At 38.7% G+C, this 23,512-nt stretch overlaps 2 protein-coding genes across 6 annotated transcripts in view; one reads left to right on the top strand and one right to left on the bottom strand.

Moving 5' to 3' along the window:
• Positions 1-8,094, bottom strand: part of SCYL2 (SCY1 like pseudokinase 2) — a 38,612-nt gene extending 30,518 nt beyond the window's left edge. The window contains exons 1-3 of one of the 3 annotated variants that reach the window (XM_075497871.1): positions 7,873-8,094; positions 6,487-6,622; positions 2,664-2,869 (exon numbers count right to left, since the gene is read on the bottom strand). In XM_075497871.1, coding sequence (XP_075353986.1) covers positions 2,664-2,840 — 177 coding nt within the window. In that variant the 5' untranslated portion in view covers positions 2,841-2,869; positions 6,487-6,622; positions 7,873-8,094. The remainder of the gene's footprint in view (positions 1-2,663; positions 2,870-6,486; positions 6,623-7,872) is intronic. The other 2 variants (XM_075497864.1, XM_075497880.1) reach the window with 2 other exon arrangements.
• A 44-nt stretch (positions 8,095-8,138) lies between these two features.
• On the top strand, positions 8,139-22,162 carry DEPDC4 (DEP domain containing 4). Of its 3 annotated transcripts, none has more exons than XM_075497844.1 (9): positions 8,139-8,253; positions 9,259-9,685; positions 10,221-10,372; positions 10,925-11,111; positions 12,926-13,152; positions 16,012-16,154; positions 16,378-16,503; positions 17,911-17,989; positions 20,423-22,162. In XM_075497844.1, the coding sequence occupies exons 1-9, from the start codon at positions 8,169-8,171 to the stop codon at positions 20,638-20,640; spliced, it is 1,644 nt and encodes a 547-aa protein (XP_075353959.1). In that variant the 5' UTR covers positions 8,139-8,168; the 3' UTR covers positions 20,641-22,162. The 3 variants fall into 3 exon arrangements, with proteins under 3 accessions (XP_075353959.1, XP_075353948.1, XP_075353967.1); XM_075497833.1 differs by having other exon boundaries at positions 10,218-10,372; XM_075497852.1 differs by having other exon boundaries at positions 8,141-8,567; positions 10,218-10,372.
• The last annotated feature ends 1,350 nt before the right edge of the window (positions 22,163-23,512 follow it).

Genomic DNA, 23,512 nt, shown 5'->3' with positions numbered 1-23,512 from the left:
ATAACTACAGTAGTCTTGAAGTGCAAACCATTATCTCCTTAATTCTGCTAGTTTTTATGACTGAGCTGCCAACAAGAACATTACGTGACCTTACCCTATCTATTTCTTTATGATCACACTTTCTAAGCAGAAAAAAGGACAAGTGCCATATTATGCCAGAAAAAAAATGTAAGTGCATAAAGACTAAGTTAAGAAATCCAAGATGAGCTGAAATACGTTAGCATTTATGTTATGCTATTGCATATGTTAGCAATATGTTATTTCATGTATACATGTATAACCAGAAAGACTCAAATCTTTCAAACAAACAGTAGCAAATCAGCTATCAAATAGCACCAAACATATGCACCCAGGTAAGTAATTTCCTCACATTCTGTTAGGTTGTTATTCAGTCACCCGCAAAGTAAGCAATAAAAGACAAGACACATTAAAAAAAAAAAGTAAACGTTCAGAAATCCTGGAAAACCAGCAAGGCAGGAACCCGCTGGAACTCTGAAAAGAGGAATAAAACCATACATATCTACTATCACCAGAGATGGAATATTTGTAACTGTCCACTGACTTAAAACAGGAACCAAATTAATCCATATTTGAAATCTTAACTTCAGCTGACCAACTTCTGTAAGACTGCTGACTTCCATTTGTCCTGAGAACAAAGATTTCTCATCAGCTCTACTGCTATAATGTTACAACTCCAAATTTAGCTATTTTACCTGGCTACAATGACTTAAATTATTACTTGTGTTGTTGTAAAGTGACAACACCACAGGCAATTAAGCCCTTACACCCTGCTTGTCTGATTACAGTACACATTCACTGCAAAAACGCTAAGTGCTTGTAGCTTCAAATTAGATATACACGCTTGCAATACAGAAAATAAGTGCATCACTTCACAAAAGTGACTGCTAGCACTTGGAAAATGACAGCCAGCCACTTCCATATCGCCCAGCCAACATTCAAAAGGTACATGCAAAAGAAATAAAAAATAGTGTTAAAGAACAGATACATTGCAATACAACACAACATAAACTGTTTGTATTGCTGCGTAGTTTTATTTTGCAAGGGCAAACTGAATGTTGACATGATGTTACCTAACTAGTAATATTAATAATGAATGGTAATTGCATGTCAAATCACCAGCCATCTAAAATTCCCTGCAGTACAACTGCTGCTGTATTTTTAATTGCCTAATGAAGGCATATGAATGTACAGATGTCAGTCAGGTTTTAGAGAGATACTGCAGGATCACATGTGGTAACACCTGAACTAAAACTCTGCAAAATCAGTGGTCAGAACACCCATTCAAGGCTTAAAAAATGTGACCAACAGGAACTAAGTTACATACACTCTATCAATTAGGCAGTGAAAGAAACTTGCTACAACTCTCCACACCTTAAAGCTACAGCTGCTACAGGTCAAATGCTCACTGGGCACAGAGATTGTATAAAACCTATCAAAACTACCACACTTTCAATGTTATCACTTCTTTGTATAGTTGAATAAGACCAAAAAAAAACCCCAATTGGTACATTGGGTAAATTCAGTAAATACTATATGTATAGAGCTCTGTAACAGGTAGACAGACGCTTGAGAATATGGCAAAAGTACCTGCTTAACATTATTCAGATTCTGTCACAATCGGATCACACATTCTCCACAGATTATTTATTCCGCATAGTATGTTTCTTCTCTACTTGCTAGTTTATTTTCCTACCATCTAACAGATTGTATATATGTTTTCCAAAGTTACTCCTTTGTGTGCATTTCTTTTTGGTACATCTGCAGCAAGCTGATTCATTGTCTAAGTGACTTCACAGCACTTCAGCAGCAAGTTTAACTGAAGGCCATAACTTGTTAACACTTCTATTTAGTCATTGAAAATTGTACTTCCTCTCCAAGTTTGGAAAAAGACTTTTCACATTTCTCCAGTACAACAAAATAATTTTCTATAATAACAGTTCTTAAACTCTGTTTCTGGCAAACCTTCTTCCAAAGTCACAAAATCCCACTTTTATTTATACACGTGACCTTCAAGTGACTCAAAAGTTTATATACTTGTGTTCTAAACCGCAATACTTTAAGGAAACTAAAAGGGAACAACACTGATCTGAAAGCATTACAGGGAAGGCATAACCCACAACCTCCTCCTCTATCCCATGCCTTCCTGTTACTGTATCTCAGACTTAACATTTCTAACCCCTCCGTTTCTGTATGGCAGCTGAGCAAAAAACTACAGTCTCTTTTGCTGAGAACAAATGATGGCATACTTCACGACTATTTTAAACTGTAAAAAGCCAGTACTGCTGCCAAAAGAAGCTGTAAGGTAAAACAAATTGGGGAACCAATCCATGTTAAAACAAACTTCTTCCTTCTTGTCAGATCACTTTTAACTCAGACTAATTCTTGATCTTGGTCTCGAATTGTATGCTATGAATGCAAAACCACTTCTTTCTCCAGCAGTGAAGGCTTAGAGCAATTATCACCTATGTAGCTGAGAACATTATATATAAATAATGTTGAGTTCTTCGTTTCATTTTACTTACAGTACTACCTTAGCATTAGTCTGCCCAGTTGGATTTTGTTTTTAAATGCCACTTACCAACTGCTACCTATCAGTCTGTTATCTAATGCTTATAAACTTAGGTCTTTACTTGACAACCCACCTGTTTTGTTGATTTTTTAGTTCCATTAAATATCTTCCAAGCAAGACCATTACCACCACTGGCAATATGTCGGCCAACATCAAATTCCCTGGTAACAGGATTTCCCATGACTGCACTGGTGACATCAGCCGTTACCTTTGTAACGGTACTCTTCAATTTATTCAGCATGGACTCCATTGTCTCAACTGTGCACCAAATGTATTATCCTACAAAGACAAGAAAAAAAAAAGCTTCACAGTCCTCTCACAATTTCTGTTAACATAAGACACATGTTGAAAACTATAACATCTAACCAAGGATCCAATAGGATACAGGAGTAACCCACAAAAAGAATACTGAAATATAACTTCCAGGGCTTTGCAGTTACACATATTCACACTGCATACACATATCTGTGTGTGTATGCCTGGGGATTATATGTCATTGCTTCTACTCCTCAAAAACTTCTGAATCTCTTGATCATTCTTCATTAGATCTAACAAAGCAATTAAGGACTGAGAAATTCAACCATCTCTTGAAAATAGGTAATTGAATAAAGCAGAGAATCTATAAACTGCTCCCGTGAAGGGAAAGGTTGACACCTTGTATATCAATATCAACCATCAAAGAGAACTAAATCTGAAGGAAACCAGGCTCCTTTAATTCCAGTCCTCATGGAACTACACATTTTCTGATGGAAAGGATTGCTTAAGATCCCAGACCAGCAAAAGAATAGATGTGTATTATACAGAACACAAGTAAAAAATGTGTTCTTTCCTACACTGTGCTTGTCAAAATACAAGCTCAAAATTCAGTATTTTACCCATCAGATTGCTGACATTACTATTTGTATGATCTATGTATTGATGAGCTTAAGTATTAATCAGGGGAAGGAAACAAGAAACCATCTTTTTATGCTTTTTTTTTAACAAAATTGTTCAAGGAAGCTTTTTACATCACCTTGCAAATTTAAGAGCTAAAAGACTGTGGCAGCTTACAATTTAGTTCATCTTCCCCAGTAGTGTGTACCTCCACAGTTTCCTAAGTTGTCATAATTAGTTCCAAAAAATCTGACTTGCCTATTTTGCCAGATAGAAGTTCTGAAGCCTATGTCCCATTTACATACAATTGTGTCTCTGATAATGGATACACAAGAAAGAATGAAGACAGGAAACAAACAGTGAAAAAAAAGAGCTAGACATTCATCTTCCTTATCGGTGTGAGCAAAGATGAACAGAGAATGCAAGAAGAAATTATTTCCTGGAATCAGTATTATGTGGTATATTGAAAAGCAACATTTAAGGATATTTCTTCATTCTTTCCTTCAAATAAGGTGTGAAGAGTACTATTTCTTTAACCTATAGTAAAATAAACTAAGATAGCACATCAGCAAATGTACTGAATCTGCAGAAATACTATTTTCAATTATAGCCTTATTTGTCATATACTCAACTAATTGGCATATAATTTGTGTAAAACTACTTCTTTGAAAAATAGAGAATGTCATTCCTATTCAAATGGAAGAGGCAAAATTCTGTGGTGATAAAGAAGATGTTTGCCAAGTCATGCTAACAAGGACAAAAGAAGCAAAAGGCACTAATAATCCAGTGAGCACTGGGACTAATCAGCCCCAACGTCCTTCTGATCGGATGTGAGGTGCTTGCTTGTACGAATTAAAGTTCTTCCCACTGTATTATATACATTTATAAGGCAATGTTCTGGTCTACACAGATTATCTGGTGTCTATTAATATATGCATTTATGCCACAGCTTTTTGCACATTCAAGACACAGATGGAGTTTGTTTCCTCGTCACAGCTCCTTAGCCTCACAAAACTCATAGCAACTTATTTTTGACACCTGTATACCTCAGTCAAACTTGACTGAAATCAACTACACTAAAGTTATTTGGACATGCACACCTTCTTCCCCTGGTACTATAGACCTGATTCCATTAGAAATCAGGCCAAATAATCTGATTAGTATTAAATTGGAAAGATAGACTTGTTTTCTAGAAGAGGTAATAAACATACTAAACAAAACTTCTTAAAAAGTTATATGAGTTACTGAACAATTCACTCCAGTGTAGATGTGTGTATCAGTATTAACCTAGTCCTAAGCAAACATTAGCACAGTGCTGGAAGCAACACAGCTATGCTGCTCTATCTTGACTACTGTTGCAGTTATATCCCACCTTCAGTACTCTTCCACAATGAAATGTAGAAACACACTAACGGTGTGTTTTCATAGACATTTCTCCAACTTCCCTGTCAGCTGAGTGACACAACTTTGTGTTACTAAATGAAGAACCAGACTAGGAGTTTTAAGAAAATATATTATAAAAAAGAAAGGTATCCAGCTGCACAGATCTCGATCTTGCAAATACTCAACTTTAAAATCAGAAATAGTAGTTATGGCTTCAACGGGACTACTCAGGAGCAGAAGCAGATATGACTACAAGCACCTTCAGGGTGGAGTCCGTCTTAATTATGGGGACTGTAAGTTTTAGATATGAGAAGCTGAGTCTGAATACAATAAGATAATCTTAAGAATAATTATGTATTTGCTGGTATGTATTAAGTGTTTCCTTGAGAACATAGCTGGAAATAAGTTACAGAAACATGGAATTCCTTTATTAAGTAATTTTATTACAGTATGTGACCTTTTATCACAATATAGTAATTTTACTTTATGAATTGTGCTATGGAAAAATGGATGCAATTCTTAACTGTGCAGCCCAAGACCAAACAGCTATTAGACATTGAATAATATCCCTGTATAAAGGAACTTTTCATTAACTTAATAAATAGGTAGAAACAAGGATCATGGAGTATTCTGAATAGGAGCTATAGGTATTTCCAGCTCTCAGAGATTTTATTCTGCAGCTATTCCATGGGGCAAACGCTATATGCTGAAGGGCTATAAAATCAATCCTAATGAGTTTAACATAACCACAAATCTAATTTATTGCTTTTTAAATCTTGTGCTTTTTGCATTGTTTCCTTTACTCTCAGCCATCAAACCTCCAGTACCAATGCAACACAACCCTGCGTTAGAATTCTCAAAACTAGACAGATGCTTTGCAAAATTAATTGCAGAGCTAGTACGAAGAAAATGCATGTGCATGCGTGTTCAAATTCCTTTGTATAAATTTGAAAGGGAGCTTCTCTATACAGATGGTGGAAAAAAGGTGTCATATTGATTAAATCAGAAGTGCCCTCAGCTGTGGGTGACAGACTAACTGCATTGAGAAGCCTGGAAAAGCCACTAGGTGAGAATGTTAACAGCATTCCAGTCTCTGAGGGGTTAGGATTTAAAAAGCAAGCGTGGTAGGCCCGGTCCAACCTGTTCCTCTCCAGCTTGACAGTTGCAAACTACTGATTAACTTAGCTAAGAGTAAGGAGTACTGAGAAACTTACTTCTCGATAAGCAGCTTGGGTTTTAAGTTTACATCCATCTAAAACTGTAAATTTGTAGAAATCCTCACGTCAACATTTGCACTGTATTCTAAAATAGTGTATTTTGCTTTATAAAAATGATTGTTATTACCAGTTTCAGTAAAAACTCAATATATGTCAACAGGAACAATGTACCTAGAAAATCCATGCCAAAAAAATATATCTATTTTGGGTAGTATTTATAATACCACAAATCATGATGATTTAACCATATCTGAAATACGCAACTTTAGCTCTCAACTGTACGAAAACTGGTTTGTTCCATTCTTTTAAGACTGAACTACTATTTATAGAAAAATTAACAACCACAGGACAATAAAGCAAGTGCCACCCACAATGAAACTTTCATTTCAAGTTAAAAGGTAATAAATGATAAAAGTACATGACCTTAAGAGTAACAGTGTTCAGACAAGCAACACAGGACATGCAATAAATGTTTAAGAACTTTGATTTCTTCCTGTTTGAATTTCCAAGAGTAATATTAATACTACTGATACCGAGTCCATGAAACTTGGAACTAATCCTAAAAAGAAATCCAGATGGTCAGTCTGCTGTTTTCATGAATTTCTCTCACAATCGGTAACAGTCTTTATGCTGATGTACATCAGCAACAATACGTCAGCACGATGACAACCTAATCATTTGGCAAGGTAGTAAGCAACAGCCAACACAGCAATAAGAAATGAGGCAAAACATTCAAAACGTTGAAATAAAAGTAAACCCAAAACAAAGATTCCTCACCACTCTCTAATCCTCACTCATGTAAAACAACTGCATGATTTAAAACTATTAATTCATCCTTGAACTAATTCATAGCTTCACCTGATGTATGGACATGGGTGCACACGGTACAGCAGTGCATCATACCCCCTGCCAGAATTTTCACCTATAACAAGCTGGGATTCGCTTTTGTGAACCAAGGCAGCAGGCAGGTGTGTGGGTACTTCATGCCACCCAACCCAAACTCCCGTCTCACCGATCTGACCCAAACAATAATGAATTCACATAAGAAACAGGCGCTAGAACCAAGCCTCTGAAAAAGAGAAAAAAAAAACAAAAACCCCCACATTTTTCAGGCACAACCAACCTTTTGCATCTGTTACAAAAACAACAGGAGGATCAAACGCAATGATGCACTGTGCACGGTGTAGCTGTCACCTTCATGATTTTTATTCATTTCAGTACTGCGCTGCAACTGAAAGCCTACCAAAACCTCACGGAACGAGATCCATAAACGGGGATCTGTTTGTCGCCTGCTGACAGGAGAAACCTAACCTATATGCCGCACAAACCCCTGGATTGTCTCTTGCGGGCCAGTCCTCCCGGACGAAGCATTTACTGTTATTTAGTGAGACCGGACTCGTACCGTTCCGCCAAGAAAGCCCCGCCAGAGGCGCGCAGGGAATCCCCTCCTTCCCGCTGCCCGCAGGGCCGGTGACTGCGCTCACTGCTCCGCGGGGCAGCCGGGAGGCAGCGTGCCTGGGGCGGGCGGCGGCCGCGGTCAGAGGCGAGCGGCGGTGAGCGGCGTTTGCGGGCAGGTGATCCGCGATCCGCCGGCTCGGGCAGCTCAACGGTCCCCGCCAGGCCCTGCTCACGCAACGATCGCGCCTCCAGGGCGGCCCCCTTTCCATCCACCCATCAGCGCCGGGCTCCCGGGACGCGAGACCGCCATCCCCAGCCCCTGCGGAGCCAGCGGGCCCAGCCCGCCCCGCGCAGTGGCACTAGGCCACGGCAGCCGCTCCTGCCCCGCGGCGCGGGGGACAGGCCTCCTACCTGAGTCCGCGCGAAGCTGCCGGCGCGGCACCCGGCTGCCCGTCGCCCTGTGGGCCCGGCGGGCCGCCTGTCACGCCGGCTCCGTCTCTCGCTCCGGCCCCAGCTCGGCCCCGTCCCGCTCCTGCTACTCCATAGCGACGGCGACAGCCACAGCGCTGAGGGAAGGGGGGGGGGCGGCCGGAGCGCGCCTCACTTCCGCCCCGGAGGGGCGGCGCTGGGGCGGTGGCCGGGGGAGGCGGAGGAGGGCGGGAAGTGATGCACTCTCTCGGCTTCCGCCAGCGGCACTGGCCGCGGTTATGGCGGTTTATTTGACTCCGCGGTTCAGGAGGCTCCGGAGTCAAAGCGAGTTAGAGCCGCGGCGGGGGAGCGGGCGGCGGCGAGGTGGGGGAAGAGAGCCGACCCATCCTCTGCTGCCGCGGGTTTTTCTTCCTCAGTGCCTGAGGGGCTGGCGGCGGCTCCGTCCGGTCTCTCTGGGGAGCGGAGCGGGCTCTGAGGGGCCGGCGCGTGCCCGCCCGTTGGACGGGTGCCTCTGGCTGCCGGTGCCGCGGGCGGGCGGGAAGGAGCTAGCGCGGGGGTCAGCAGCTGTACAGAGGAGAGAGGAGCTTCCTCCGGCTGTACCCCCAGAAGTCGTGGTTAAGGGGGGCGCCGCTGCTAGGGCTGGGCGTGGAGCTGCGTCCAAGTGTTCGGAGCGAAAGGTGGGAGGCAGGCACGTTTAATGTGTGGCAAATGTTGGTTTGTCGTCTGCTGAGCTGAGAGTGATATGTGGAGGAGAAACTGGGGACGGCAGGAGCATCTCCCCTAGGTGAGGCTGAGAGAGCTGGGACTGCTCAGCCTGGAGAAGAGAAGGCTCAGGGGGTTCTCATCAATGTCTACAAGTACCTGGAGGGAGAGTGCAAAGAGGACGGAGCCAGGCTCTTCTCAGTGGTGCCCTGAGAGGTTGTGGACGCTCCACCTTTGGAGATATTCAAAAGCTGCCTGGACATGGTCCTGGGTAGCCCTGCTTGAGCAGGGGAGGTTGGCCCAGATGGACCCTAGAGGTCCCTGCAAGCCTCAGCCATTCTGTGATTCTGTAATGCATTAATGTGTGTGTGTACATACATACAATATGTGTGGTAACAGCAATAACAAAAAAACCTTCCTCGCCTGTATTTAGTGTCTTTTTGTTCTCTTCTGTTGACTCTACCCTAGTGGGTGTGAGTCAACTTACAAGAAGGACTGATTCATGAAGTATTATGTTTCTCTGTCTTTGTAAAATTAAGCTGATTTCTGGAGAATTTTTAAATATATGTATATATAGAAATAACTTCACAGAGTAAAAATATTCTTAAAAATGTTAAAGTAAAGCTTCATAAACATCTGTAAAACTTTCATATAAATATTTTGCAGATTGTGATGGTCCTTTTCAAGCAACTCAGCTGTGGAATAGTATTATCCATGCTCTTCACAGTCAGGTGGAAATCAAAAAACGTAGACAACATCTGAAAACATATAAAAACTGTTTCACCGGCTCAAATGCTGTTGATGTGGTACTGAGCCATCTTATGCAAAGCATGTACCTAAGCTGCAATGATATTTCTCGGCTGAAGGGAGTCCGTGTATGCCAAGCACTGATGGATCACAAGGTGTTTGAGCCAGTTGGAGCAAAGCTTTACTTATTCAAGAATGAGAAAGAAACAGAGTTTGAAGACACAAGCACTAGTCTTTATAAATTTGTAAATGGCAGTCTTACTCCTCTTCTTCCGAGAAAGAATAAAGACAATGAGAGCTTGTCTCCTGAGCAAATCTGTAAACAGAAGACAAGAAGACGTTCCAAGTGAGTTACTCTGAACTATTCTGATGTCTTTTTTTTTTTTTTTTTTAAAGTTAAGGTGGGTTAACTGTAGATGAAGTTACGTCTGTCTAACCCAGGTATTGGAGACTTCTGAAAACTGTGCCGGTTTTGAGAAATGTCATGCCTAAATCGCAGATGCTACCTAATATATCTTGGTAATGTTGAACTGCTTTGATCTGCCCTTTGTTATTTAGAATAGTCTGGCACAGTAGCATAAGCCTAGGAATCATTTTGTTTTGCAACCAGTTGTGCTGAAATCTGAGAATTCGCATGAATGAGCTACTTGCTGAAAGCTGGTAAAAGAAATGGAACTAATAAACAGTATTTGGAATCAATATCCTTGCCCTTTCCACAAAGCAGATGTGGATGGTTGGTTTTCTAGCAGCAGGATAGACCCCAGATACAATGAAACCCTGAAGTCCTGATTTAACAGCAATTTATGAAATGACAGAAAGATAAGTGTGTCCTGATCATATTTGTTGTACGTGTAAGTTTGGGTTTTTTTCCCCCTAAGCAGAACGAAGTGTGAAACAACACTTTCAAACCCCTTAGCATTAGAAGCAGCCAATAAAAAGAGGGTAGAGGAGCTTCTTCAATCAATAAATGTTCATGCATCTTTACCTCCAAAGATCATGGTTAGTGAACCAACTCATCTGCTTTCAAAAAGAGGTGAGGATTGGATTTTTCTTTTTAAAACTTGATTGTTCTTCACTGTATCTACTTGGAATGAGTACCTCATTTCTGTTAAACACTGCCCCTCAGAGTCCTAAATTTAACATGTCACTAATGACAAAATAGCTAAACAAGTGCTAAATGGGTAAATGCTCATAGTAAGTAACTGAAGGAAACAAAACCGGATTAAGTTTTTGCAGGATGGTGCTATTCTATTTCCTTCTGAAGTGGTATTTGCATAAATAGGTTTTAAGATTAAGTACATCTGTATTATATGATTCCTTTGCTATTCACTTGTCTCTTCTTGTATGTATTACTAATTAGAGTAGGTTATTATTCTAATATGACGGGGGAGAGAGATGTTCTCTTTAAAGCCTTCTTTCTCAGCATTCCTATTTTGATCCCTTGTTCCCCAACACAGAAACTTCACACTCTGCTGTTTCCTTGTTTTCTTTGAACACTTAAAACATTCTTGAGTGAGTAAAAACAAAGGTTAGTGTTTTACATGAGATCTTATTTCTGAGGGTGTGTTTTTGTTCATGGTATCAGTAATAGAAGATGTCTGGAAACAGCAAACTCTGCTACGGCTGCTGCAGTTAATTGATGTTCCGCTTCTAGAAGATATCTTGGTGTCTTCAGTGAAGACAAAACCAGACTGTTCTGGCAAAGAAGAAGACCTGATTATCTCAAATACTTTCCTGGACAGAGAGGTTACATGTAGCTTAAACTTGCCTGAGTAAGTTATACATGTATAAAATGGATTTGTTAGTAAATGCTTTATTTTACTCTTGATCAAAGATTTGTGTTAAGTGAACAAAATAGACATTGTAACAGTGGTATATTTGTAGACAGCGGTGGCATTAATGTACTTTCCTTTGACTTCTTTTCAGAAGTGGTAAGGGAATTCACAAAAAGTTTGTTTAGGATTGGACATTTGAGGATTTTAAGTATACATCAAAACTGTAACCTCAAGTGTCAAAAACACTCCTAGTTTCTAGACCAGACACTTCACTCTTAGGTCTCTATAACAGATATTAGAACTTGAAAAAACTTATTCTGAGGTGTTTGTTTGTTTGTCACAGTTCCTGGTGGTGGTGCTGTGAACGTATAAAGCCAAAAAGGCATCTATTGTTAGCAACAGAAGAGGAGAAGCTAAGCTGTAGCACTGAAGAATGCTTATATCATGAGAATGTAAAAAAGAAAGTGGCCGCATGTCGTCAGTGCTCTTTTCCTTAAATGTTCTCTTATTTTTGTAGTGTTCCTGTTGATGGCACTTGGGCTGATCTCTATCTTAACATGTACTTCTAATGACTATGTCAAGGCATGTGTCCTCATGTGTGTATGTCTTAGTGATGCTTATTTCTGTCAAAGCAATACAATTTTTATCTGTTTGTGAGACTGAGGTCAATCTGTGTACCTGTCTTAAGTGTTTATGTATTCTTGCTTTAGGGAGAAAATATTGATATTTTTACATATGTTTAAAGTTTTATATAAGCTGATGACACTCCAGGTTCCAAACTAGGTTTATTGCTGGATAGCATCTTAACCCCACGGGTTTTTCCCTCCCAGAATGGCTTAATGAACGCTGTTTCTTTTGAGCTTTATACTTCCATTGTACTTGATTCTTGGGTGATTGGTGGGTTTATGTCTCTTAAAATATCTTGTATGTGGTTCTCACTCTGTATTATTCTGTGTTAAGTCTCTCTAACATTTGGGTCTTTGCTAATATATCAGATGAGTGTTAAGAAAATTAAATGCTTGCTTCATTACTTTATCCTACAATTACTTAAGTGGGGGGCTGGAGTAGCTTCTCACAAGTTATTGATTCAGTTAAAATTATTTTCTATCCAGAGAGTCAGATAAAAGTAATTCTCCCTCTGCCCCCCACAGTTCTATAATTTTAGATTTCTTCTGTACAAAATGGTTGAGTTAGTGACTTTTTCCTCTGACCTTCCAGCTTCTTTGGACAATGAGTTATTTACCTGAATTTTAGGTTCTCCTTGCATTTTCTCTCACGAGTTAAGTCATACAGGCAACAAATGCTCAAGAAAACTCATGCCTTTATAGTAGATCATAACAAACTGCTTCCACAGTCTTCTGGGATTTAAACTATTTTTATTTTTTTCTGTTTTCAAACTAATTGTCATCCTTGTCTTCTGTAAAGATCCAGTCCCTTGCTTTTTCACCCTGGTTAGCCCTGGTGGGTTTTCATTGTGTGTTTCATTGTGTGTGTGGACACTAGCTGAATCAGGCAAGTGTCCTGGGGTCAGGGACAGTCTGGCATGATTGCAGCTTGTTTTGATCTGGGCATACCTCAGGTGTATTGTCTGTAGCATAGGAAAACCGTGGAAGTTGCTTATTTTGAGCAGGTCCTTGAACTACTATAGTGAAATAAGTTACGTAAACTGCTTAAGCAACAAGTTTAATGCTGTGATTCAAATATGTGACTATACCTGCATGGTTATTTCTATCTAATTTTCTTTAAAGGATTAAATAAGAATAGGCAAAGCATTTTACAGTAAGCACTAAAACTAACTTTTCCTCCTACAGGCTTGACAAATGGCTCTATGCTGCAGTTGAATGCTTGGAGTATTTCCCAGACCAATTCATAGTGATGGTTAGTCAGCAGTTACCTCAAAGCACTAACAAACCCAGCAGTCTGAATACATACAAGAAGATTCTTTTTGACATTATAATAAAGTATTATAGTCAAAAGAAGGACTCCCTTCTTGCCACTCAGGATCTCAATATTCATTCAGGAATTATAGAACTTATAGGTAAGAGCAACCTGGAACAAAAAATACAAGTGAAAGCTGTATAAAGGATGTAACTTACTAAGTGTTAGTTGACTGAATCATGACACCATTTGCAATGCTATTGCAGATGCACTTGAATGTATAGGTTGGAAGGGAATGCTCAAGTCGCTAGTCAGAACCTCTGACTAGCCAGAACCTCAAGGCAAGGACAAATTTCAAAGTTAGATGAAATTGCTTAGGGCCTGGTCTGAATTTTGAAAATCTGCAAGGATAAAGATTCACCCACCTCTGTGGGTAACCTGTTTCAATATATAACTACTCTGATTGTGAAAATTTCTTACTGCTAGTCAGAATTTCCCTTATTGCTACTTGTGAAGAATAACATAAAAGTAAAATCATTGCTATAAAGTTTTCTTGTTAACCAGAATAAGGTTTTGTAAGTTCTGGACTTAGGGCTTTTTTAGTAATAGAAGTTATTTAAAATTATAAAAGGGACTGTTGAGATTGTGATTCATGCTGTGATCCCCCCCCAAAAAACCCTCACTACATATGCTCACAAGTAAAACAGAAGGGTTTCATTTAAATACAAGTTTAAGATTAATCCTACCCTAAATAGGCCCTGTTACTTCTTCAGTTCTGTAGGGCTTATGGAGTGTTATCAAAAGTTTCAGTTTTTGGAGAACTATGACAAGCTTACTGGCATAGGAGCACAGTTGGCCTGTGTAAAAATTGGAACAGAGTGATGGATCCTTTGGCCAAAACCTCATGAAAATACCAAAGGCGTTTTGGTATTTACTGGTAAATACATTTTTGGTATTTACTGGTTTTACCAGTAGTATTTTGCTAAGGGGAAAAAAAATCAGATTATAATAGAAGTCATGAAAGGGAAACTATTGCAAAATTGTATAACCCATCCACAAAAAAAAAAAAGCTAATTTGCAATAACTGACTTAGCTACTGGTAACTTCTGCTAAATGTTCACTTAAATTAAAAATGTTATTGCTCATATACGCACTTTAAATACAAAACTGATATGAACCAATATTATAGAATATTACTAAATTAGAGAATCAAAAGAGCCAAATCTGTAGGCAAGGGAAAAGACTGATATAATTCTGCTGAATTACTCTAATGCTTTAGTTGCTTGTAGGTCTTTTCCTTATTAAGTATCTGCTTGATCTGAACTACATGACCTGTGAATGTCCAGGGCTATTCTTGCTTATTCTTGCTTTAATTTTATTATCTTTCCAACTTGAGTGAGACTATCTCACAAGCAGTTTCTAATGCTTTATTGCTTTCTGATGAAGTGGTAGCCATAATTTTATTATTAGGAAATGATTCTGTGTTTGAATATATTAGTCTGTGTTTTTGGGTCCTCAGCTGTGTTCTAGTTCATACTAGGTCACTGTTAGGAGATTGTGCTTTAACTATGTTACAACCATTTTTCCCCTCTCAGTGCTATGGAATAGATTATGGTCTTCAGTGCATAACCACTTGGATTCTAATAATAATTTTCAAGTACAATCCAGTGCAGTTAACCTTCTTTTGATAAAGTGCTGTTTTTCTGACTCTAGTGCAAGAGAAAGCTCAAACTAGCTGTGAACACTACATATTTAAAACACTTTCAAATTTAACTTGAAGTGCTGCAGTTAGCTAAAGTACAACTTCATTTTGTGATCAACATATATATGGTTATAACTATTTCCCTATATATTTTCCTATGGTTATAACTATTTTCCTCAGTTGCTAAACAGCTTGATTCAAGATGGCTGATAATACAGATCTGTTGTGAAGGCAAACATGTTGCTGTGCTTGTTGCCTTTAAAATAAACAGATCTAGGGTACTTTACTTATGTTACAGATGAATGCAGTTGGTCAAACTAGTCCATGTGGTTTATTGAACCTTTTTACGTTGGAACTTTTTTCTTTTTTTTTTCTACAGTCTTTCAAAGTAACTCAGTAAAGCTTTAATCACAGATCAGAGAAACTCTTAAACTTTTCTATAGAAATGCTTGAACTTCCTGTCTTCATATCTACACTTTTGCCTGTCTTGATCATGTCCTTTGGCAATTCTCTTTCCTGCTGTTTTGTCTGGCCTTCTTTTGGAAAAGGGTCACTTACTTGCTCTTTTGGTGTTCTTTTTAAACAAAGATGGTTTCAAATTGCTTGTGCTACACCTCTGAAAGTCCTGGATTATTTCTTATCAATTGCAACCTCTGTCCTAGTAAGACAGAGGCCAGAAAATCATACATAGGTTCTATTCCTGTATCTGCCCTCATCTTGCTCTTGCCTTAAGTTACTTGGCTTTTTGATAGTTCCTCACTTTCAAAGTGAAGTTAACTAGAATTCTATAAAAACCCTTTTAGGATTATGAGATTATTTCCACTTTACCACATTTCCTTGAGAAATTTATAACCTAATGGCTTAAAAAGGACGGGGGGGGACAACAACAGAGGGACACCAACCAAAAAACGAAAACCCAAACAAAAAAACCCAAACAAACCAAACCTCAAAGCAATGATAAAGTTAGAATTGTTCAGCTCATTAATTACTTTGAGATGAATACTGGAATATAATAAGATGTGTAAACACAAACAGTGCAAACATCACTTTGGTGTTTGCACATTGTACACAGGATGTAGTAATATCCTGTATATATTGTCCATCTGTTCTCTGACTAGCTATGGGACAAAACTTTTAAGCTTATATTGACTAAATGCTGTACTGAGTCTTGTCAAAAGGTTTTAGAAGTCACTGAGAACTTGCTTTGTTTGGAGGGAAACCCCCCCCAAAAATAGGATTAATATTGGAATTTAAATATGTATTCTTGACTCTGAAAATGAACAGTTCCACTGGATACACTGTTTTACTCCATTGCAGAAAAAGGAAAAACAGATCAAGCTCTAGAGGCATCACAACTTTATTTAAAATTATTAGCACCAAATATCCGAGAAGAGCTACATAGACTTCTGACATTTGTAGCCATTGCATCCGAATCTGAGAGCTACAAATTGCAAAAACAAGTAAGTATCTGTTATGTTTAGTGTGGGAAATAGCACTTCTCTATACTAAGGCTAACTTTTTTTTCTCCAGAGTTAGAAGTATTCTGTTTACTGCCTTCCAATGTGATTTGTTTTAAAACAAGTATCCGTATGTTCTTCCCACTGCTAGCATCCTGTTATACTTACTCTTTGCTGACACATTGCAAGTAAATCTAATGCCAGATCTGGATTCTTCTTTGTCTAGTTTGATAACAGATCAGTGATCATCAAGACTTGTACAAAGTTCATCTTACAAAATAGGACATTGTCAAAACCACAGGCAGAACTGCTGACTCAGTTTCTGATGGACAATCACTCTGAGCTCTTCAAGGTAGCGTTTTCCTTACCTCATTGGCTTTGTCATTTTAAATGTTAAATGCCATGAAGTGCCTTTTTGGAGATAAGAGGTCTGAGGAGCAGAGGTTAATATTCTGTCTGTTACAGTTTAATGGTACAGTCAAGTAGGGCAAGAAGCTATTTCAGACTGTGGAGGACAGCTTTTTGAGAGCTTTGCAATCCTTTATGTATAATATTCTTTCTCTTTATTTGCATCATTTGTGTTTGAAGTGTTAAGAAATTCTTAGAGGCCTTCTGGCACCTTGTTTCTGATGGCTATCTGCTAAATTTTTTGACTTCTTAATGTCTTTGTCCTTTAGAAGTCAGCTGACATACTCTGAGTGATACATAATATGGCATGCTCTAGTGCCCCAGTGTACATGTGCAGCTTTGACAACTCTTAAGAGTTCCTTTTGGTATTTTGGAATGTTAACTTCTAAATTAAAGAAATAAATAGAACCACAAAATGAAATAGCCTTTCTGTTTAACTTGATCAGTTATGTAAATATACAGATATATTTTAGTCTCCTTTATTTACGTTCCATCATATTGTCACACGTGAAAAGATGCAACCTTCCCAAACCCTATATTGACTTTCTGAATTCAACCAGTGCATTAAAGTTGTGATGCTTCACTGCTGTTTTTCCTCAACTATAAAATTCCTCATTAAAACACTAAACTAGATAGAGATGAACTAATTGTCTCAGCTGTTGTAAGATAGCTGTAAAATGCTCTAGACACTTATTGTCCAGTTACAAATAAGCCTCACAGAAACATTGATTTGGTTTTAGTAAAATCTTATTTTTAGTTCTTACACAACACGTTCATTTCTGCTTCTGACGTCAGCTAAAAACACATGGGAGACTTTTTTTTTTTTAATTAGCTTCAGTTTAGTTTGAAAGTATCAATTGGTTACTGTGTGTGTTAATATACAGCCAAAACCAAATACTTTTTTTTAAGTGTTCTGACATGAGGGTTAGGGCTTTGATTCATGATTGCAGATAGAGCCAGATCTAACAAATCAAGTGCCCACTGCTTCGTAGCAGTGACAGCACAGTGGATGGTGGCTCACTCTTTCATAACTGCAGTTAAGAGCCTTTTGTATTATATAAGCTGAAATCAGTTCAAGGTCTACACTACAGTTTTTGCTGTAGTTCAGTGGAAAACATCATCTAGAATATCTTGCCTCCTATTCCTTCGGCCAGAAATATCAGGAATAAACAGATACATGTGGTTTAGTGCAATTTTTTTGAGCGATTTTGAATGTGTACATAAATGTAGGCATAGATTCTTCTGCAGTTAATTATGTGACTTTTAAATTGATCATCTGAACGCTTTAGATTCTCAAAATACGGAAGTATTGTTTTTGTAACTTTTTTTCTTTGTCGGATTGTATTTTCAGACTCCTTTATCTCTTCTGGAACTAACTAGTAGGAGACTTGAGAGTTTGCTAGAAGGACAAGATCCAGATATTGATTCAGGTAGATGATGTGATACACATTTTTATAAGAACCTTTCTATACAAATTGATTTATCATCGGTTGACTATAATTTTGCATAGACTATGTTCTTTTCCTTTATTAGAAGTGAAGCACTAAAGCGACTAAAGCTAATTCACCAAATAATTAAATTATCTGCTATAAGCAAAACACTGATCTCTGAATATTAGAGAACAAGGATTCTATTAATTATCTACTTCAAACACATTACAAAATTTTTTTACCAAATAATTACTTCTGGAGAAATTAATGCAAAATGTGCTTCCTGAAGTGACTTGCTTATAATTTGGTTTGTGAATTTGATGTGATTTTATATCTAGGAACAGCATTCTTATATTTCTGCCACAAGACACCTAAAAATTCTCATAGAGCTCAGTAGTTTGAGGTTCTAATAGATGTCTTGAGCACAGACCTTGATTGTTTAGCATTCTGAAGAACTCTCTTCCTTTTTTGGGTAAGCACAAAGTTTATTAAGAGCTTAAGACTTACAGAAGGGTAGTGTAGCCTAAAAAGAAGGCATTTGACACTTGGTGTGTATGTGGGATTAGTGTTTTCCAGCTCATTTATTTTATGAACTAACATTCCATCTGGCCTTGCTGCCAAAAATATCTTTCAGCACTGTGATTAAAAGGCTTGGCTTAATTGAATTTCTCTGACTCTTTAGCTTCTTCCTTTTGACTCCTGTATTGCCAGTGCATTATGTGCTTAAACATTGAAGAGAAACCATTAGGGAACTGAGTAATAGTATTAAACAGCACAATAACTTACAGTATATTTAATAGAGCAGCTGTCTGAGAAGTAGTTTTGATACAGAATCTTTTCCCATCTGTGTTGGGTTCTGGAATGTGTCCAAATTGCTTCCAGTTCAATGTTCTGAGTATTGCATGTTGTGTAGCCAAAGAATACGGAGATGAGCAATAGAGGAAGGAGTTGCCTGTCTACAGTATACTTGGAGCCTGTGTGATCTCCGTCAGCACATTGAACAGACAACTGAAGTACAAACCCCATACTATATTTTCCCTACTAAGTTTTGGAGTTTCAATCTGTAAATGCATATAGATTCCATCTACTTGTTGAAATAGCTAGTTTGATCTGATTGTAAGCCCTCCAGCATGGCATATTCCTGTTTCCTGTGTGCCTCATCTTCTGGTGTCATTTTCCCTTTTCTCATGGAGGAGACAGGAGGAAAATCTTTCCTGAGAGCTACTGAGCATTCTTAGCTGGTGAACTTCTGAAGTGCAGGTGGGAGCAGGAGTCCCTCAGGCTGGGAGACCCTGATAAGAAAATGAGTCTGTCTATTGCAGGAGGGTAATCATTAGGTCTGGTGGAAATAAACATTCCTAAAAACACTGAGGGAACTCTGGGGTTGGTTTTAATCTAGTAAGCCACTTGAAACCACTGGACTAAAGGATCCACTCTGAAGTTTTAAGAGTTAATCTCTTTGCCAGAAGTTGTTAAGCTTTCCCTTTTGAAAGAGCTATGTTTTCTTGATCTGACTCTACTAAGCCATAAAAAGTATTTCACATTTGGTATTTGACAGACATTGTAAAAGAAGGGAAGGACAGGTCCGGATGAAAATTCTGGCAGCTTAGGTGGTTACCACTCTCTACATGAAGCCTTAAGAAGATGGTGTTTGTACAGAAGGAATAGTAAGAATTTTTTCCCTTTTAGGCAATTGACACTTGTTCAACCAACTTGCTCGCTAACGCATGGAGTAGCTGAATACCAGTCTTTCCTCAGGCTGGAACTCACCTGCCCAATGACGGGGCTTGAATCCTTGCAGGGCAGTACTTTACTGCATAGGTTCACAAGATTTTTATAGCTAAATAGTGCTTAAGTTGGCTATCTCTCAGGCTCCAGTTCTTTGCTCTGCCCTCACCTTGAACTGCTGCCTGTTCCATCACCTCTGCTTCTGGTGCCCAAACCATGCTGAGCTGGCTAGTCACCTAGAAGTTCCTGAATTGTATTCCTGAATTCAGAGGTGTGGTTCAGAGGCAACTGTTTCTCTAAAGTATTTATTCACTTGCATTATGTAGTGGGCCTTGCTACAGATCTGATTCACTCACAGGGAATCACTGGATCATGACAACTGCAAGGTGCCATTGTCATGTATCATTCTTCATTATGGCTTCTATTTGCAAGAACTGTATTGGCTCTTTGTCTTGCAGGCCTGTTTGCAATACAAAATCATCTGTGATATTGCAATTGTAACACTGCTTTTCAATTTTATTTTTGCAATTAATGTTTAGATGTTCATCCATGCTCAGTGGAGGGCTGTATGTTTCACATTGTTTGTAGAGAATTGTAATCGCATCTGAACTGGAATATCAATATACCTATGTTTCTGATCATATTTTTTAATCAGGCCCTTATCGATGCATTAAACTTAATCTGAACCTCTGATTTCTTACAAAGGCTTCACCTTCTGTCAGCGTGTGACAACTAAAGAATATGAAGATCAAAAACAACAAACAAATCGGTATCTTCTTGCATTGGTTCAAGAGGTGGACAATGACCCCACTATTCCTTTGAAACAGAAGAAGAAATTAATTAAAGAATTCCGAAAATACCATTCTCTCGTCTATTGTAGTGGTTGTAAAAATACATGTGAATTTTGTACTCTAAATGGTTAGACATCAATATAGCTTTTTTTTTTTAAAAAAAAGGCAGGGATGCATATGAAAATTGCTCATGATACAAACCATTTTCTTCTTATGTCCTTACATCTTCAGTTACAGGAAACTACAACTATGCTGCTAAAAAGCATTAATTGTAATTAATGACTGTTTTAAGCAAAATGTACTTAATTACTTTTATGACTAATGGCACACTGCTTGTGCTGCTTTGAGTTCAGGGTTTGGCACTTTTTCCCTTCTGTCCCATGACCCCATGGCTTTCTGGCTGAGCCAAGTCTACATTCAGAGCCATGCTTGGGTTGTTAACCAGTAAGGTTTTTAATCTTTTCAATCTGTAGTTCATAATCTAACTGTAATCTAATCTTAAACTGTAGATTGACTCCTATGAGTGTTGTAAAAGTGTATAAAGTGTGTCAAAAAGGTTAGGAGCAGGTCAGTGGGTTTTGAATCTGTGGCAGACAAGATTCATTAGGCAGGGGAGCTGCGTGCAGTTGCAGTCAGTAATTATAGCCTGTTACTCCTTCCCCACTCTGGCAGATGTGCTGCTGCTAATCTGGCAGTTATGCAAAAGTAAGTAAAAAAAAAAAAAAAAATTACATTTTGAAAAAACTTGAGGAATAATAATCTTGTTTTAGATCTCTTGGTGTACTTAAGCAATTTGTTTTAACATGAGGATACTGTGATAGTGTTCAGTTATTTGTCATAAATAACTGATTGATAGTGTATAACACTTTGAGAGTGTTTATGGATCCATAGGGCAAAGCTAGAAAGCATGCTGGCCTGTCTTGACATATTGATGGTTAACTGTACATTGACAAGCAAATGTTGATTCAAATCATTAAATAAATATGCAATATAATGTTATAGGGGTTAAACTTTTTCCATCCTCATGACAGACATTTGATCATGTACTGGACATAGAAACATAGAATTGAGATTGGAAGGGACCTCTCGTCTAGTCCCACTGCCCAGCTCAAAGTGGAGTCAATTAGTGCAGGCTGCTCAGGGCCTTTTCCAGTTGAGTTTAGAATATCTCCAAGGACAGAGATGCCACAACCTTTCAGGTGAGTCTGGTCCAGAGTTTGACCAGCCTCACAGTATTTAAAAAAACAACAACAACAAAAAAACCAAACGCACACCTTCCAGTTAGGTAGAATTTCTTACATTTCAGTTTGTGCCCATTGCCTCCTGTCCTTTCACTGGGTACCACTGGGAAGTGTCTGGCTCAGTCTTTACTCCCTCCCCTGAGCCTTCTCTTCTCAAAGCTAAACAATCGCAGCTCTCTCAGCCTCTTCCTTGTACGACAGATGCTCCAATCCCTTATCACTTTCATGGCCCCTTTGCTGGACTAGCTCCACTATGACCACAATTTTTTATTGTGAATATGCTTCTTTAGATATATACATCCTCAACTGTTCTTCAAATGGGGGGTCAAGTTACCAGGATACCAAAGCTTTCTGAAAACAAGTGCTGTTTTCTTTTCTGTTATAAATTGAAATGGTTACACTGTTAGATAAAACCAACTGTTAGATAAAACTGTTAGATCACTGTTAGATAAAACCAATGTGTACAGGTAATAGGTAGGATTAACCTGCATATTTCAAGTAGCCTTATTTAAATGACCTCACCCTGTTAGAGATCAGGGCATGTAGTTGAAGTTTCTGTCCATGCATCCCTGTTTATGCACTTGTTATTTAAGAGTGACTGTCCAGTGTAAAATAAATAATTTCTGGAGGAGGAAAAAAGACCAAGTTTCACCTTTTAGAGGTGAATGCCCTAATTACTAGACTACAGGGCCATGTATTCTTTTTCTAGCCCGGGGGGGGGGGGGGGGGTTGGTCATTCTCCCAGAAAAGGGAGCATGTACAGAAGTAGGTTATTGAGAATTGTAAACAGGAAAGTATTTCCTGATTAAGTGCTGCTGGTGTTGAGTAGTGGGAGAAGGGGATTTTAGTTTGGGTTTTTTTTTTCTCTCTCTCTTCAGTCCCTTTACTGGGCCTCACTCAAAATACTGAACCTGGTAACAGGAAGGGGTGATAACATGGCAGTTTGTAGGCTAGATGGACTGGGAATTGCTTTGGGGAAAACTGTATCTTTAAAAAACAAATTCTTGCACTTTGTGACTTGATTAGAACTTTCTTGTGCTAATTTAAAGATGATGATAATAAAGCATTGCATAAAAAGTGATGAATCAGTCTATCATTTTGTAGTACTTCCGTAAGGAAGAGGCAGCTCAGTGGGTGTAGTACTGGGTATCAAACAGTAAGGAAATGCTTCAAGTGGACAGCAGGAGTTTATAGCTGCCAGGTGCTTTCCTTCAGTTCATGGGACAAGAAGTCAAGATTGATCTAGTTCTGCAAAGGACAGCAAGAGCTCTTGAGAGTCCTATTTTATTCACCTAACCTGACAGGAGAATCTGCTAATTTTTAATCTTTTGTTGAAAGAAATGTGATCTTTTCACAGAATCACAGAATCGTATAGGTTGGAAAAGACCTTTAAGATCATCGAGTCCAACCATAAACCTAACACTGCCAAGACCACTGCTACACCATGTCCCTAAGCACCTCATCCAAACGTCCTTTAAATACCTCCAGGGATGGCGACTCAACCACTTCCCTGGGCAGCCTGTTCCAATGCTTGATAACCCTTTCAGTGAAGAAAAATTTCCTAATATCCAGTCTAAACCTCCCCTGGCGCAACTTGAGGCCATTTCCTCTTGTCCTATCACTTGTTACGTATAAGGGCCTGCTGAACAGGTCAAGTTTGGTGAAATACAGATTACTGGTTTTAATTGTTACACTTTCAGTTACATTCCAAAATTGGGAAAACTTTATTGAACTTTAGTCTAAGTTCTGTCACTTATTTTTAA

This window comes from Mycteria americana, chromosome 1, assembly GCF_035582795.1.
Source record: "Mycteria americana isolate JAX WOST 10 ecotype Jacksonville Zoo and Gardens chromosome 1, USCA_MyAme_1.0, whole genome shotgun sequence".
Lineage (NCBI taxonomy): Eukaryota > Metazoa > Chordata > Aves > Ciconiiformes > Ciconiidae > Mycteria > Mycteria americana.
The sequence above is the reverse complement of the archived record's forward strand: the minus strand, read 5'-3'. Positions and strand labels throughout refer to the sequence as shown.

Coding starts and splice junctions, on each gene's coding strand:
- DEPDC4 (XM_075497833.1), top strand. CDS start 8,169: ATGGCGGTTTATTTGACTCCGCGGTTCAGGAGGCTCCGGAGTCAAAGC. Junction 10,373..10,924: donor TCATCTGCTTTCAAAAAGAG/GTGAGGATTGGA, acceptor TCATGGTATCAG/TAATAGAAGATGTCTGGAAA. Junction 17,990..20,422: donor AGATCCAGATATTGATTCAG/GTAGATGATGTG, acceptor TTTCTTACAAAG/GCTTCACCTTCTGTCAGCGT.